General features: G+C 48.1%; 1 protein-coding gene across 1 annotated transcript in view; it reads left to right on the top strand.

Moving 5' to 3' along the window:
• Positions 1–17,160, top strand: part of col27a1a (collagen, type XXVII, alpha 1a) — a gene marked incomplete at its 5' end in the record, with an annotated part of 167,936 nt that overhangs the window by 76,476 nt on the left and 74,300 nt on the right. Inside the window, 5 exons of the mRNA XM_083657807.1 lie at positions 135–179; positions 7,211–7,264; positions 7,685–7,729; positions 9,508–9,561; positions 12,101–12,145. Coding sequence (XP_083513933.1) covers positions 135–179; positions 7,211–7,264; positions 7,685–7,729; positions 9,508–9,561; positions 12,101–12,145 — 243 coding nt within the window. The remainder of the gene's footprint in view (positions 1–134; positions 180–7,210; positions 7,265–7,684; positions 7,730–9,507; positions 9,562–12,100; positions 12,146–17,160) is intronic.

Raw genomic sequence — 17,160 nt, 5'->3', positions numbered from 1 at the left:
GCTCCTCACATTTTCCCATGAGTTGTTTCGTAATTCGTAATCCCAGTGTTTCCTCTCCTCTCCTTTTTCACTCATTATTATACGTCTTGTTTCTTTGTCCACATCTCTCATCTGTTATGTGTTTGTCTCCGTAGGGACAGAAAGGTCATCCTGGTCCACCTGGACTCCCTGGAGAGCCTGTGAGTACCGTCCTCTCTTTCTTCACATGGCTTGAATACTCTCTGTAAGTCCTCCTTTGTCTCCCTTTTTCCTTTGCGCTTCCATTCAAAACACTCTTCCAGATAACCGTCTTTCCCAAAGCTCCTAAATCCTGCAACTCAAGACAATGCAACAGATGTCATTATGATTTGTGACTCAGGTCCTGTCTGAAATGTACTGACCAGGGATTAAGCCGTGTTGACTGTAGGGCTGCCACTAACCATTATTTTCATAATCGATTAATCTGTTGATTATCTTCTCGATTAATCGATTAGTTGTTTGGTCTATAAAATGTCAGAAAATGGTAGCAAATGACGATCAGTGTTTCCCAAAGCCCAAGATGACGCCCTCAAATGTCTTGTTTTGTCCACAACTCAAAGATAATATCAGTTTACTGTCATACAGGAGTAAAGAAACCAGAAAATATTCACATTTCAGAAGCTGGAATCAGAGAATTTAGACCTTTTCTCTTAAAATTTTACTCAAAACGATTAATCGATTATCAAAATAGTTGTTAATTTTCTGTCGATCGACTAATCGATTAATCATCGCAGCTCTAGTTGACTGACTTGGTGTGAATTGACAAAAGAAGGTTGATCATGGGAAAGACGTAACCCTGCTCGTTAGTCTGAAAGTGGTCATAGGTCCAATCATTTCAAAGTTCCTTATTAGCACCTTGGCTGTTGCTTGCGAGGTGGTGCATCAAGGTGGTGCATGCAGTGAGTGGCCACCTGATGCACATACCTGATGCACATATCTGATTCACATACCTGATGATGCACATACCTGATGCACATACCTGATGATGCACATACCTGATGATGCACATACCTGATGATGCACATACCTGATGATGCACATACCTGATGATTCACATACCTGATGCACATATCTGATTCACATACCTGATGATGCACATACCTGATGATGCACATACCTGATGATGCACATACCTGATGATGCACATACCTGATGCACATACCTGATGATGCACATACCTGATGATGCACATACCTGATGATGCACATACCTGATGATGCACATACCTGATGATGCACATACCTGATGATTCACATACCTGATGCACATATCTGATTCACATACCTGATGATGCACATACCTGATGATGCACATACCTGATGATGCACATACCTGATGATGCACATATCTGATTCACATACCTGATGATGCACATACCTGATGATGCACATACCTGATGATGCACATACCTGATGATGCACATACCTGATGCACATACCTGATGATGCACATACCTGATGATGCACATACCTGATGATGCACATACCTGATGATGCACATACCTGATGCACATACCTGATGATGCACATACCTGATGATGCACATACCTGATGATGCACATACCTGATGATGCACATACCTGATGATGCACATACCTGATGATTCACATACCTGATGCACATACCTGATGATTCACATACCTGATGCACATACCTGATGATGCACATACCTGATGCACATACCTGATGATGCACATACCTGATGCACATACCATTATCTGCTATGAGATTCTCTCATGCATTTGAATTGATAACTAGATAGCCGGTTTTGTAACATCTCTGCATTCTTAGTATCCACCATCAAGGTGCTTATCATCACTGAGCCAGAGACAATCCCTCAGACTCTCCCATCCCATCTCACCTCAGCCTGTGAAAGATGAGTCCTCCTTCACTCCTGTGTGTGTGTGTGTGTGTGTGTGTGTGTGTGTGTGTGTGTGTGTGTGTGTGTGTGTGTGTGTGCGCCAAGCATGCCTGCAGGCAGCCAGATTAGATTAGTCTGTTATGAAGCAGCAGTGAGGAGAGACATCTGGCCAGAGCCCGGCACCACAGCCCCATGCTCTCTCCAGGATATCAGAACGCAATGCCAGAGAGAGGGAGAGAGGGAGAAAAAGAACAGAAGAGAGGGAGGGAAGAGAGACATTCAGTCATTTCACTGCAGCTTTGAAGAAAAACGTCCCTCACCTGCCATTCTCTCTATTTATTCACCTGTCTGTGTTTGTTCATTTCATTTAAAGGGACAATACACATTAATTAACATGAGCACTTTAAGGCCCATTCCGTCGGTTCTGGCGAGAAATAAATGTGCACAAAGTGTTTTTTATTGGCAATGAGTGAATGCACCTTGACGTAACTTGCGACCAGGGGCGTTTCTCTCCGACCAGCCGTTCAGAAGATACATGGAAATACCGCAGTTTTGAAGGGGTTAGCATTTCCAGCCACAGCTAGAGGATGTGACGTCTGCGCGTTCACGAGCCTGCCTCTTGTCCTCATGGCTCCGGCGTAAATACCAAGGAAGAAGACGGCTAACAGGAAATGGCTAACGTTACGTTCGTCGCTAGCTGCTAGCAAAAGGAAACAACAACACAGACTCCAGATAATATAAATAAATAAATAAATAAATATTTATCTAATGAAGCCCGTCTGGTCAGACAGCAGCAATGTGACCGACATCGAGGGGAAACTAGAGTCAGGACTGCGTTTTCGGTTCATGAAGGGAACTTGCTGCTTGTAGCTACTGTAATGTGGTTTTGACCAGATAATGTTAGCTGCTTGCTAATGGATTTTCAAGATTCAAGATTTTTATTGTCACTCCGTAGTACAAGTATCTGACCACCTGGTCAGAAACTCTGCTACCATTACCGTCTTGTGTGAAGTAATGCAACCCTAACGTTACTACCGTTATGCTTATGGTCATGGAGCATTATTGTTTGACTGCAGTTAGCTGCGATGGTGAGTGCCTATTATAACCATAACGTTAGCTTGATACTATAGGCGGCTAACTAATAGATTTAGCTATATTTATAGAAATTACCACCAGCCCCACTAATAACGTTACTGTCTTGTGTTGATAATGAATCTAACAGTCGGAAATATGCCTAACGTTAGCCTACTGTCTGTTATGCTTACGGTACATTGTTTGACTGTTCAGTTTGGTCAACTATTAGACGTACCGGGGGAGAAGGCTCTGACTGCAGTTAGCTGCAGTGGGACTGCACATTAGTAACGTTAGCTTGATGCTAATCACAGCTAACTAATATTAATTTACATTTATAGAAATTACCACCGAGCTCCACTAATAACGTTACCGTCTTGTGTGGATAATGAATGTAACAGTCGTAAATATGCCTAACGTTACTGTTATGCTTCTGAAACATTGTTTGATTGTTCAGTTTGGTCAACTCCAGGCATTACACGGTACCGTACATACAGGGGAAGCAGGGTAGTTCCTGGCTCACGGTAACGTGAATATCCTATCCATTTCCCCGCAGCCAATAAGCCAAAACACGGCTAAACATGCCACAATAACGTCAGATAATTCATCCAGAATCCTTCCTGGGCATCTCGAGGCTGATCTGACCGATAGATTGTCCAGGTTGCCGTTTTCAAGTGACTTTTATGAGTTAACGTTACAAAGCAACCAACAGTCTGCTGTTGCCAGGCAGCGCGTGTGAGTATGGTGCCCGTGCGTCAGCACGTTCACACGCTGCCTGCAGTTACTCTAACGGCCACCGGCGTCAGTAACAGTGACAATTGACGGAATGGGTCTTTAAGTCCACATGTCAATGTGGCAGATTGAGCCATACAGACTCATTTACATCTGCAGTCCCTCCCTGACATCTAACCTAACCCTAACCCAGTCCCTCCCTGGCATCTAACCTAACCCTAACCCAGTCCCTCCCTGGCATCTAACCTAACCCTAACCCAGTTCCTCCCTGGCATCTAACCTAACCCTAACCCAGTCCCTCCCTGTCATCTAACCTAACCCTAACCTAATCCAGTCCCTCCCTGGCATCTAACCTAACCCTGCAGGCATGTTGATGTCACATAAAACACATGAAGAGACAACACACCAGAGCACATAAACAGACAGAAACCCATCAGCACAGACATCATGACACAGTGACATACTGTAACTGTCCAGTAAGCACTGTTTGATAGATTTGGAGTTGAGAGATGTGTTATAGTGGGTATAGTGTTCTCCCTGCTCCAAACGAAAAGGCTGACTGCACAAAAGTACTTTTTCTACATCCTGTTTGACGTCCTCTCTGGTAGCTCTGCTAGATCAGCTGTGATTGGAGGGCAGACCAGGAAATATTTGACACACAAGTCAAATGTCTGCAAATGCGATGGTGTGTCACTCAGCACTCAGTGCTCCGCCTGTCTCCCTCATGCTGTCTTAAGCTCAGTCTTGCATGTAATCTCTGTCTCGATGTCTCTAAACTCTGTCTGTCCCCGTCTCAGTCTGTCTGCTCGACTGATTCAACTGGAGAAACACAGTTCAGTGATTATTTCCCTGGAACCCCCCTGGAACCAGTGGGAGGAGAGCCGCCTCCCTCGGTGTTCGGCCCAGGCCAACAGGCCCAGGCCCAGGCCCGGGCCAACAGGCCCAGGCCCAGGCCAACAGGCCCAGGCCCAGGCCAACAGCATCCAGGACCAGCACCATTTCCAGGGCTATTTTCAGTGGGGCTGGGTCATACCACTACTACTGCACTGTGGGTATTAGCTAAAGGCCTTGGTCAGGGAGTGTGGAGTGGAACATTCTCCTCACTGTCACACAGTGTGTGAGTGAGTCCCTGCTCTCGCCGGGTGATGTCACCACCAGCTGGAGGGGTTTCCCTCACCGGCTCCTCCTCCTACTCTGTCCATCCTCAGATGCCCCCTTCTTTCCCACGGAGCTGATCGAGGCCACGCCCCCTTCTTTCCCACAGGGCTGATCGAGGCCACGCCCCCTTTCCCACAGAGCTGATTGAGGCCACGCCCCCTTCTTTCCCACAGAGCTGATCGAGGCCACGCCCCCTTCTTTCCCACAGAGCTGATCGAGGCCACGCCCCCTTCTTTTCCACGGAGCTGACCGGGGCCACGCCCCCTTCTTTCCCACAGAGCTGATCGGGGCCACGCCCCCTTTCCCACAGAGCTGATCGAGGCCACGCCCCCTTCTTTCCCACAGAGCTGATCGGGGCCACGCCCCCTTCTTTCCCACAGAGCTGATCAGGGCCACGCCCCCTTCGTTCCCACAGAGCTGATCAGGGCCACGCCCCCTTCGTTCCCACAGAGCTGATCGAGGCCACGCCCCCTTCTTTCCCACAGAGCTGATCAGGGCCACGCCCCCTTCTTTCCCACAGAGCTGATCGAGGCCACGCCCCCTTCTTTCCCACAGAGCTGATCGAGGCCACGCCCCCTTCTTTCCCACAGAGCTGATCGAGGCCACGCCCCCTTCTTTCCCACAGAGCTGATCGGGGCCACGCCCCCTTCTTTCCCACAGAGCTGATCAGGGCCACGCCCCCTTTCCCACAGAGCTGATCAGGGCCACGCCCCCTTCGTTCCCACAGAGCTGATCGGGGCCACGCCCCCTTCTTTCCCACAGAGCTGATCGGGGCCACGCCCCCTTTCCCACAGAGCTGATCGAGGCCACGCCCCCTTCTTTCCCACAGAGCTGATCGGGGCCACGCCCCCTTCTTTCCCACAGAGCTGATCAGGGCCACGCCCCCTTCGTTCCCACAGAGCTGATCAGGGCCACGCCCCCTTCGTTCCCACAGAGCTGATCGAGGCCACGCCCCCTTCTTTCCCACAGAGCTGATCAGGGCCACGCCCCCTTCTTTCCCACAGAGCTGATCGAGGCCACGCCCCCTTCTTTCCCACAGAGCTGATCGAGGCCACGCCCCCTTCTTTCCCACAGAGCTGATCGAGGCCACGCCCCCTTCTTTCCCACAGAGCTGATCGGGGCCACGCCCCCTTCTTTCCCACAGAGCTGATCGGGGCCACGCCCCCTTCTTTCCCACAGAGCTGATCAGGGCCACGCCCCCTTTCCCACAGAGCTGATCAGGGCCACGCCCCCTTCGTTCCCACAGAGCTGATCGAGGCCACGCCCCCTTCTTTCCCACAGAGCTGATCGGGGCCACGCCCCCTTCGTTCCCACAGAGCTGATCGAGGCCACGCCCCCTTCTTTCCCACAGAGCTGATCAGGGCCACGCCCCCTTCGTTCCCACAGAGCTGATCAGGGCTCTGAGTGTGAGTGTGAGTCACCACAGCACTGCTGATTGAGTAATAAGCACAACTGTTTGGCAGCGTGCGCGTCCCAGCTCCTCAGAGCAAAGATCATCTGGTCTGCATGAAGTGATGATGACTCCTGGGCCTCCACTGTGTTACTGTACTACACCACGTCGCGTCACGTCACGTAACAGGCCTCCTTACTGAGGTCCAAACCTCAATTGCTCCAATTTCCAAAACCGTCTGGCTTTTAACTGGCTGCATTTATTATGGTTTTACTATATTTATCAAAGTCAGTGCACATGGCTGCACGACCGGAGCGTGAACACATGAACACATTCTACACTTTAACAATCACACACAAACACACACACACACACACACAAACACACACACAAACACACACACATTGGCACACACACACACACACACACACACACACACACACACACACACACAGACACACTAAACTCTTGATTAGGCAATATGGTCTATACCCAGGCCACATCTGAAGTACATGTAAAAAAAACAATACCAGGGCCTGGGCATGCTGCAGGGCCTGGGCATGCTGCAGGGCCTGGGCATGCTGCAGGGCCTGGGCATGCTGCAGGGCCTGGGCATGCTGCAGGGACTATTGGTACTATTGGTAGGAAAACACTTGTGACATCATGGGAATACTAAGAATAGTTCTTCCCCTATACACTCTCTCTCTCGCTCTCTCTCTCTCTCTCTCAAACTATCTGCTACTCTGCACAAAGCCGTGTTTGTGTTACTGTCATTTTGATCACCCCCCCCCTACTCTCTCCCTACTCTCTCTCTCTCTCTCCCCCTACTCTCTCTCCTCTCTCTCTCTCCCTACTCTCTCTCTCTCCCTACTCTCTCTCTTGCTCTCTCTCTCTCTCTCTCTCTCTCCCTACTCTCTCTCTCTCTCTCCCTACTCTCTCTCTCTCTCTCTCTCTCTCTCTCTCTCTCTCTCCTCTCTGCAGGGACAACAAGGTCCAGACGGAAGTCCAGGTGCCAAAGGTTATCCTGGCAGGCAGGTGCAGTAAATCCTCTGCTGTGACCGGTACAGTAGTCAGGTTTAGGTTAGGCTGAACAGCTGACCTGCTGCATGTTAAGCATGTAGGTACAGTAGGTACAGTAGTCAGGGCATGAGTGGGTTTAGGCTAAAGGGATACACACACAAATGGGTAGGGTTAGGGTTAGGTCTTAAAGGGATACACACGCAAATGCTGCATCAGGTATCAATGGGTTAAAGGCATTTTGCAAATTGTGGAACCTCTACAAATAATAATTGTAAACTGTAGTGTCATAACAATGGCATAGAATGTTCATTCATGGTGCACAATAACACACACATCCACAGGGTGTTTGTGCAAACAGGGTTTCAGGTTGTTTACCAGCTAGACCCGAAATAGTGTTGAACCACAGAATTAAAGTGAGTCTTTTTGTTTTCCCAGGGTTTACCTGGGCCTGTAGGACCGTTGGGGCCTAAAGGCGCTCGGGTAGGTCAACTCAACTTCTTCCTTCCTGTCTCGCCTGTTCTATTTCCTTTCTATCGGTCTGACCGGCTGACATGAGCGCGTTGACAGGACCCGAGCTTCTGAGTTATACACAACTCCGTCAGCCGTCACTGCTTTACTGACAGCTTTACTACGTTATGTTTATATAGAGCGAGACACGAACAAATCTCAATCAAAACACGCGGCGAGTTGTTTCATCAAAGACGCCAAATTATCGCTATTCTGTAAACCTGTAAACCACCGACTGTAAACACACACACAAACATATTCAATCACTGTGTGTGTGTGTGTGTGTGTGTGTGTGTGTGTGTGTGTGCCACTGCTATTAGCAGGCTAAAGTCAGGAGCCGCCTCTCTGATGTAAACACATTGCTGTATGCAGCCGCTAAGCGTTGATAAGCCTCCGCATACAAACACACACTCTTTAGGTACACAAGCGAAGAGACGCACACACTTGACGACACAAACGGCCATTTTTATGTTACGCCTTCAAATAAAGGGTCTTTATCAGCCCCCCTCGGCCGCTCCACACACCCAGCCCCTGCCCCCCACACACCCACCCCCTGCCCCCCACACACCCACCCCCTGCCCCCCACACACCCACCCCCTGCCCCCCACACACCCACCCCCTGCCCCCCACACACCCAGCCCCTGCCCCCCACACACCCACCCCCTGCCCCCCACACACCCACCCCCTGCCCCCCACACACCCACCCCCTGCCCCCCACACACCCACCCCCTGCCCCCCACACACCCACCCCCTGCCCCCCACACACCCACCCCCTGCCCCCCACACACCCAGCCCCTGCCCCCCACACACCCACCCCCTGCCCCCCACACACCCACCCCCTGCCCCCCACACACCCACCCCCTGCCCCCCACACACCCACCCCCTGCCCCCCACACACCCAGCCCCTGCCCCCCACACACCCACCCCCTGCCCCCCACACACCCACCCCCTGCCCCCCACACACCCACCCCCTGCCCCCCACACGCCCAGCTCCTGCCCCCCACACACCCACCCCCTGCCCCCCACACGCCCAGCTCCTGCCCCCCACACACCCACCCCCTGCCCCCACTGGCTGGAATTTCCTGTTTAAGCTCCGTATGAGGCCCCGCTGTCTTAAGGAGGAAGCATTCTAGGCCCCTTTCTCTCTCTCCCCCAACCTCTCTCCCCAACCTCTCTCCCCAACCTCTCTCCCCAACCTCTCTCCCCAACCTCTCTCCCCAACCTCTCTCCCCCAACCTCTCTCCCCAACCTCTCTCCCCAACCTCTCTCCCCAACCTCTCTCCCCCAACCTCTGTTGTTTCCCTCAGTGTGCAGCTCTGTTGTGCTTGTTGTATTTGTGCCTGTGCCTGTTCTTGTTTGTTCTCCCCCGCCATGTCTCCTCTGTATGGGTTAGGGTCATGTCTCCTCCGTGTGCCGATGGCCCAGACGTCCTGTCTATCTCCAGAGATCCAGTGTGCGACGTGCTGTCTATCTCCAGAGATCCCTGGCGTGAGGGTATGTGCCCTTGGACTACATCGTGGAAGCCAGCACCATGCAGTCCATGGGCATATACACTTGCCTCATGGCTTGGTTCTTCGAGGAAACCCCAGGCCCACCATGGACCCCCAACCCCACTGAAATCGCCAGCGGAAGTTGTTCCCGTCGTTCGTACGTGTCGGAGAAACTCACGCCCCCGTGTGCCTCCTCTCTCCTCTCCTCTTGTCCTCCTCTGTCCTCTCCTCTGGTCCTCCTCTGTCCTCTCCTCTCTGCAGGGTTTCATTGGAATCCCGGGGCTTTTTGGCCTTCCCGGGCCTGATGGCGAAAGAGTGAGTTCTTCTTCATGTATATTCACCTCCATTATCATGCACACTGCACATTATCATGTACACTGCACATTATCATGCACACTGTACATTATCATCACACTGCACATTATCATGCACACTGCACATTATCATGCACACTGCACATTATCATGCACACTGCACATTATCATGCACACTGTACATTATCATGTACACTGCACATTATCATGCACACTGCACATTATCATGCACACTGCACATTATCATGTACACTGTACATTATCATGTACAGTGTACATTATCATGCACACTGTACATTATCATGTACACTGTACATTATCATGCACACTGTACATTATCATGCACACTGCACATTATCATGTACACTGTACATTATCATGTACACTGTACATTATCATGCACACTGTACATTATCATGCACACTGCACATTATCATGTACACTGTACATTATCATGTACACTGTACATTATCATGTACACTGCACATTATCATGTACACTGTACATTATCATGCACACTGCACATTATCATGCACACTGTACATTATCATGTACACTGCACATTATCATGTACACTGTACATTATCATGTACACTGTACATTATCATGTACACTGCACATTATCATGTACACTGTACATTATCATGTACACTGCACATTATCATGTACACTGTACATTATCATGTACACTGTACATTATCATGTACACTGTACATTATCATGCACACTGCACATTATCATGCACACTGCACATTATCATGTACACTGCACATTATCATGCACACTATCATGCACACTGTACATTATCATGTACACTGCACATTATCATGTACACTGCACATTATCATGCACACTGCACATTATCATGCACACTGCACATTATCATGTACACTGTACATTATCATGCACACTGTACATTATCATGCACACTGTACATTATCATGTACACTGTACATTATCATGTACACTGTACATTATCATGCACACTGTACATTATCATGCACACTGCACATTATCAGCACACTGCACATTATCATGCACACTGCACATTATGATTACTGTATATATATGATACTGTATATATATATGTATATACTGTATATATCTGCACAATTATTTTCCACCTAATCTCAGAGAACATCAAGTCTCTCCTGTAGTGGAATGAACACATTATTGTGCCTGCTCTTATCGTGACGGCCCACTGGCAGAACAGACATAATGTAGATCAAATGTACACATTCACTGGACAAAATCAGAAAACAACTTCAGCTTCAGGTTAGCATCCTCGCGCTGGGGACATGGCTTCAGCTTCAGGTTAGCATCCTCGCGCCGGGGACATGGCTTCAGCTCAGGTTAGCATCCTCGCGCCGGGGACATGGCTTCAGCTCAGGTTAGCATCCTCGCGCCGGGGACATGGCTTCAGCTCAGGTTAGCATCCTCGCGGCGGGGACATGGCTTCAGCTCAGGTTAGCATCCTCGCGCCGGGGACATGGCTTCAGCTCAGGTTAGCATCCTCGCGCCGGGGACATGGCTTCAGCTCAGGTTAGCATCCTCGCGGCGGGGACATGGCTTCAGCTCAGGTTAGCATCCTCGCGGCGGGGACATGGCGTCATGGGGACATGGCGTCGAGCATTTGGGTATAATAATTAAAGCATCATTGTATCGGTCTGTCACATCAGCAGAAATGTTCGTTCGGGGCCGATGCTGATATTTCATTTTAAAGAATTTATCAATCGATACCGATAACTTGCCGATATCGTCGCGCATCCTTATTTGACAGTAGACCCTATAGATACTGTAGGACAGTGCGTCTTGTTATTGTTTTCGTGTGGGAACAGCGCCCCCCAGCTTTCTGTGTGGGCGTGTTGATGACTCATATGATAAAAGCCCCCGTCTTAGAGCCTTTGAACTGGCTGACCTCCTCAAGGCCTCCGCCTCCGCCTCTCTAAAACATGGAGTGATTAGCCTACTTATGACCACTTATGCTCCAGGGGGTTAGGGTTACTTATGACATGCTCCAGGGGGGTTGTGTCAGCGCGAGGTGGGCTGCGACCTGTGGGCTGGCTCCCCCCGCAGCCAGCCAACCAGCTCGATGGGTCAGACCATAGCCCTCTTCTCCCTCGGGGGGAAAGGATGTTTATCTAACACATACTGTATTATGAGCGTCGGTGATAAATCCCTCATAATGAGCTGGAGAGAATGTTGGATCGGCTGCAGTCAGCTGTTCCTCAACATCTGCTGAAGCTGGAGCCGCCAGAGGTTTACTGCTACAGCTTTTTAATTGTGTTTTTTGGACCTGAATCGCCTGTGCCTAACAGTGTTTTGTTTTGGGTTTGTTACGTTGTTGTTTTTGACATAACGTACCTGTGTCTGTCTTTCTCTCTCTTCCTTTCACACTCTGCCTCTATTTCTCTACTCCACCTCCTCCTCCTTTCTACTCCACCTCTGTCCTTCCTTTACTCCACCTCCTCCTCCTTTCTACTCCACCTCTGTCCTTCTTTTACTCCACCTCTGTCCTTCTTTTGTCTCGTCGTTTTCAGGGCATTCCTGGCGAACCAGGGAAGAGGGGCAAGATGGGTAGGCCGGTAAAGTTTTGTCTCAACATACTTTATAGATAATCAAGTAGAATGAACTGTTTTGTCTCAACATACTTTATAGATAATCAAGTAGAATGAACTGTTTGTCTCAACATACTTTATAGATAATCAAGTAGAATGAACTGTTTGTCTCAACATACTTTATAGATAATCAAGTAGAATGAACTGTTTGTCTCAACATACTTTATAGATAATCAAGTAGAATGAACTGTTTGTCTCAACATACTTTATAGATAATCAAGTAGAATGAACTGTTCCGGGGGGATGATATCAAACATACTTTATAGATAATCAAGTAGAATGAACTGTTCCCGGGGGATGATATCAATTGAACTCGAATGTAATGTATTCATGATCTTTGGATGAATGGAAATAATTTGTTTGTGATTGTGACACATCATTCAAATCAAGATGATTTCGATGACAGGTCTTCTTGCTGTACGTGGCTCACCATGCCGCTCCAGTCACACAATGTCTCCGCCTCACATGACATCCCAGTTTTAGATTCTATTTCGACCACATTGAGAGATGTTTGATGCAAAGACCCCAACAGCTTACACACATGTGAAACTTTATAAGGTCTGCATTTGCGTCATCGTTTTGACTCGACTCAATATTTCCACGGCTGTTGGAAGGGTTAACCGGAGTTTGAATGCGGGGGAGTCCCGCTAGTCGCACGTCGGTCGGACTGTTGGACGCTACAAGAAAAGCCTTTTGTTGGAGTGACGGCCGTTTTATCCCCCCCAGCATGGAGCCAAGCCAGCTGGAGGCAGAGGAGGCAGCCATACTGTAGGTCCTGTTGTGTGATACAGTGTTCAGAGGCAGCCATACTGTAGGTCCTGTTGTGTGATACAGTGTTCAGAGGCAGCCATACTGTAGGTCCTGTTGTGTGATACAGAGTGTTCAGAGGCAGCCATACTGTTGGTCCTGTTGTGTGATACAGTGTTCAGAGGCAGCCATACTGTTGGTCCTGTTGTGTGATACAGAGTGTTCAGAGGCAGCCATACTGTAGGTCCTGTTGTGTGATACAGTGTTCAGAGGCAGCCATACTGTAGGTCCTGTTGTGTGATACAGAGTGTTCAGAGCCACTTTGACATTTGAGTGTTGCAGAAAAAGAATAATTATGCAACCCCCCCGAAACGCTGCTGAGATCATTCTGCAGCTGTTGCTTATTGGCTTTTTGGTAAATAAGGCATTTATGGATCAAACGCCTGAACACACGCGAGCCCGTCTCCTCTTCATGTGAGGTGTGAGCATGTGTTTCACAGTATTCCACAGTAAGACAAATGTTTACGCAGTAGCTGCGGATGTATGTGAAGTAGACACTCAACATGCGTCATGTGGGAGGCATTGTACATGTTTGCATTTGAGTTTTTGGTAGCACTTTATTTGGATAGTCCTATATATTCTCAGAATAATTTAGTAGCTCGAGTTGATGAGAATCAGGTGTGTGGAACGGGAAGCAAACATAATCTGTTAAACATCTACAGACAAACATCGACAGACAAAAGCGAAACAGTTGAATTGTTGAATGTCACCTAATAAACTGTTGAATTGTTATAAATACTCTGTAGACTCTGTAGGCAGACTATCCAAGTTTTTTGAATGTGTGCTTGAGTGTGTGAAAGAGAGAGAGAATGCATGCACGTTTATGTGTGCATGTGCGCTGATTCCCGCGTAAACATGGCTGCATCATGGCCGACTATTCCCTAGGGAGATACTGTTTCCTGCAAAGCAGGTCATTATGGTGAGCTGCTATTCTCCTGACCTGCTGACCACAGCTGGTCTGCTTTTAAGCACAGGGAAGAAACCAATGTGTTGTGTGTCAGCAGAAACATCTCACATCTCATCATGGCTTCCAACATGGCCCTTTTTGGTTGTTTTCTGTAGTATGTTTTACTTTGCATAACTATTCAGAATACAGGCAGGCAGGGATCCTTGAAGGGATTCCATGAGGGTCGCTGACAAAATCACAAGTAGTATAATTAACCAGAAATTATTCCAGTTACAGCATGTACTGTATAAAAATGACTATTCTGGTCATAATTTCACAGTTATTCTAAGGTGGGTCTGTGTTGGTCTGTGTTGGTCTGAGGTGGGTCTGTGTTGGTCTGAGGTGGGTCTGTGTTGGTCTGAGGTGGGTCTGTGTTGGTCTGAGGTGGGTCTGTGTTGGGGTCCTTGACATGAAAATCGCCATGACCTCCGTTGCCCCTCCCACTGGCCGTGATGCCCTGGGACCCCTAAGGTCACCTTGGCAGTGCCCTGCTAGCAACCTGCTACCAGTTGCTTTAAAAGCATCAGTGGTCTCAGTTTAATGTAGCTGCCCTGTGCAAAGGATGTGGCTCATTTTAACAGACATTTCAGAAAAATCGCTCTTCACGATGTCAATAGAGCGATGGCCTTTGTGCCCTAAAAAAATGGTGACTCTGAAGGCCAAGTGGCCCTAAAATGACGAAATTCCGACCCTGACCCGACCCGACCCGACCCGACCCGACCCGTGCTCTAGGAGGCTACTTTAACCCTAAAGCCACTTTTAACAGATTACACCAGAGTGACTGGCTGTTAGCACACACCCGCTCATCATCATCATCATCATCATCATCATCTCATTCCAGTCCTCCTGGATGGAAAATGGAAAGCCAGGCTGCTTACAGGAGGATCCATGAGAGACAGACAGAGGAGAAGCACCTGAACCACAGCCAGAGGCAGTTTAACGGCCATAAGCAGAGCGCTTGTACTGTGCGGAGGATAAACACATGCAGACAGTCATCCATCCCAGGGGATGAGGGGGGAAGCTTTCATATGTAAAACAATGAAGAGCATACAAACCCTAGAGAATTTTCCAAAGCGCCAGCGCCAACAACCGTTCTGCACTTCAGCTGAAGTCTTGCTGAAATGGTGGAGCTGTTGGAGCCGTGTCTGTTTGTGTTTGGGTTCTGGAGGTTGTGTTTATCAGTGACACTGTCCCGTGGTGTTTACGAGCCCCACTAACGTGCTGCTGCGCCTGTGAGTCGCCTCGCCTCACAGCATCGCACTAATCGCACTGGCAGGCCTCACTGCTGCTCACTGCTCCAGTAAGAACACGGCTTCCTGACTTCAGTTCAGAGGGCCACTAAACGGCCACTAAAAGGCCACTAAAAGGACATCAAATGCGCGTATGTGACTCTCTTCAAAAGCTGTGCTGCCTTTTTTTTTTCAGTTCTTCACTTGGCTCGATGTTTTTCCACATTTGTTCCATGTTCTTACAGCAGCGGTTATGGCTTTCGGTTCTATTCTCGAGGTCACCGTCATGCTTCAGTAAGAGTTCTGTTGGGCTTGTGTTTCCCCCAGTGCGCCTGAATAACACACTTTGACCTGTGGACTCATCAGTCATGCATGATCCACTCTGTGTCCTGACTCATCTGGACTCTGGACATCTCATTTTCCAGCTCATTCACTGGCACCATAAAACAGTCCCAGTTTGAATGTGACACTATACCATGTTGTGGCTCTTTTTGCCTGTGTGGGATCCCAGATCTTTTCCAGTTGGTGACATTCAACATTCAGTGTATCTGTGATGCAATGTGTCAGTTGTCGAAGGCTGGGTGAACATTTATATGCCACCAGTTATAAAGTCAAAACTATCCCAGACAGGTCTCCAAAAATAACTTCCTTGAAACACAAAGAGTAGCATTTTGTCAGCAGGAGAGCTTTTCCAGAGGTATCTACAGTTAGCCTTCTAAAACAATGCATGGAGGCCACACCAGCAGAACCTAGTCATTATCATAAGTGTTTGTGGATGGTCTAGCTAGCCTTAGTTACATTAGCCCTGCTGCCTTTTTGGAGATGTGGCTTCCCTTAGCAGCACCGCCGTCCGTTAGCATCGCTCAGATTAGCTCCTCATTTACCGCTAACTGGACTAAATAGCTGCTTGGCTGCTGGGTCTCTGCATTTAGAAACCGCTCAGCCTGAGTAGAGTCATTTACTGTCCGCACCCGTTCTGCAGCTGTGAGATTTAATGCTCATAATAGGGCAATTATGCTCTATAATGTGTGCATATTTCAAATGACTCTGTCTACTGTTATTTTTAACAGTGAAATTGTTATAATTACTGTGCAATTACAGTAGCAGCACTCTTGGTTGTGTAAGAGTCATATTTGTGAAAAGTTGTGCTTAGAAAATGTTGCCATGTTTCTCATGTTTACATACTGGGGCACCCTGAACCTATGTGCCATGTTTCTCATGTTTACATAGTGGGGCACCCTGAACCTATGTGCCATGTTTCTCATGTTTACATACTGGGGCACCCTGAACCTATGTTTAGGTGCATTGTTGTTGTTGTTGTTTTGCCAGATTTGACACTGAGGCCCTGTTCAGACTAGGAGGCCAAATCTGATTTGTGAACTTTAGTGACCTATTAATGATTCTATCCAGATTGGTTTTATGAGTCTGGATGCTCCAAGTCTGATTTGTGTCACTTGTCCCAAACCACATATGGAGGTCTGGACACACAGATCCGACTTGAGAATCAGATTTGTGGCAGTGCGGACACACTCCCAAATCAGATTTGGGAAACCAATCAAGATAATGATGATTAATGACTTTATCAGCAAATCAGATTTGCCTGTAATGTGAGCACAGCCTGAGTTGCTGTAATGCTGTAATAGAGGAAGGTCATTCTCTTCTCACTTCAACAGCTTTTGCACAATATCATCACGTCAGCTAATAATTTGCAACATGTTGAACAAAGTTGACTGTACATGAATAAAGCAGACATTACTTATATGAAGCAACTCAATATAATATATAGTTGAATATAATATATAGTTGACTGTACATGAATAACGCAGACATTACTTATAGACAACTCAATATAATATATAGTTGAATATAATATATAGTTGACTGTACATGAATAACGCAGACATTACTTATAGACAACTCAATATAATATATAGTTGAATATAATATATAGTTGACTGTACATGAATAACGCAGACATTACTTATAGACAACTCAATATA

Source organism: Poromitra crassiceps (assembly GCF_964638095.1).
Source record: "Poromitra crassiceps genome assembly, chromosome: 21".
Classification (NCBI taxonomy): domain Eukaryota; kingdom Metazoa; phylum Chordata; class Actinopteri; order Beryciformes; family Melamphaidae; genus Poromitra; species Poromitra crassiceps.
Note: the sequence above shows the minus strand (reverse complement) of the source record. Positions and strands in the feature narration are given on the sequence as shown.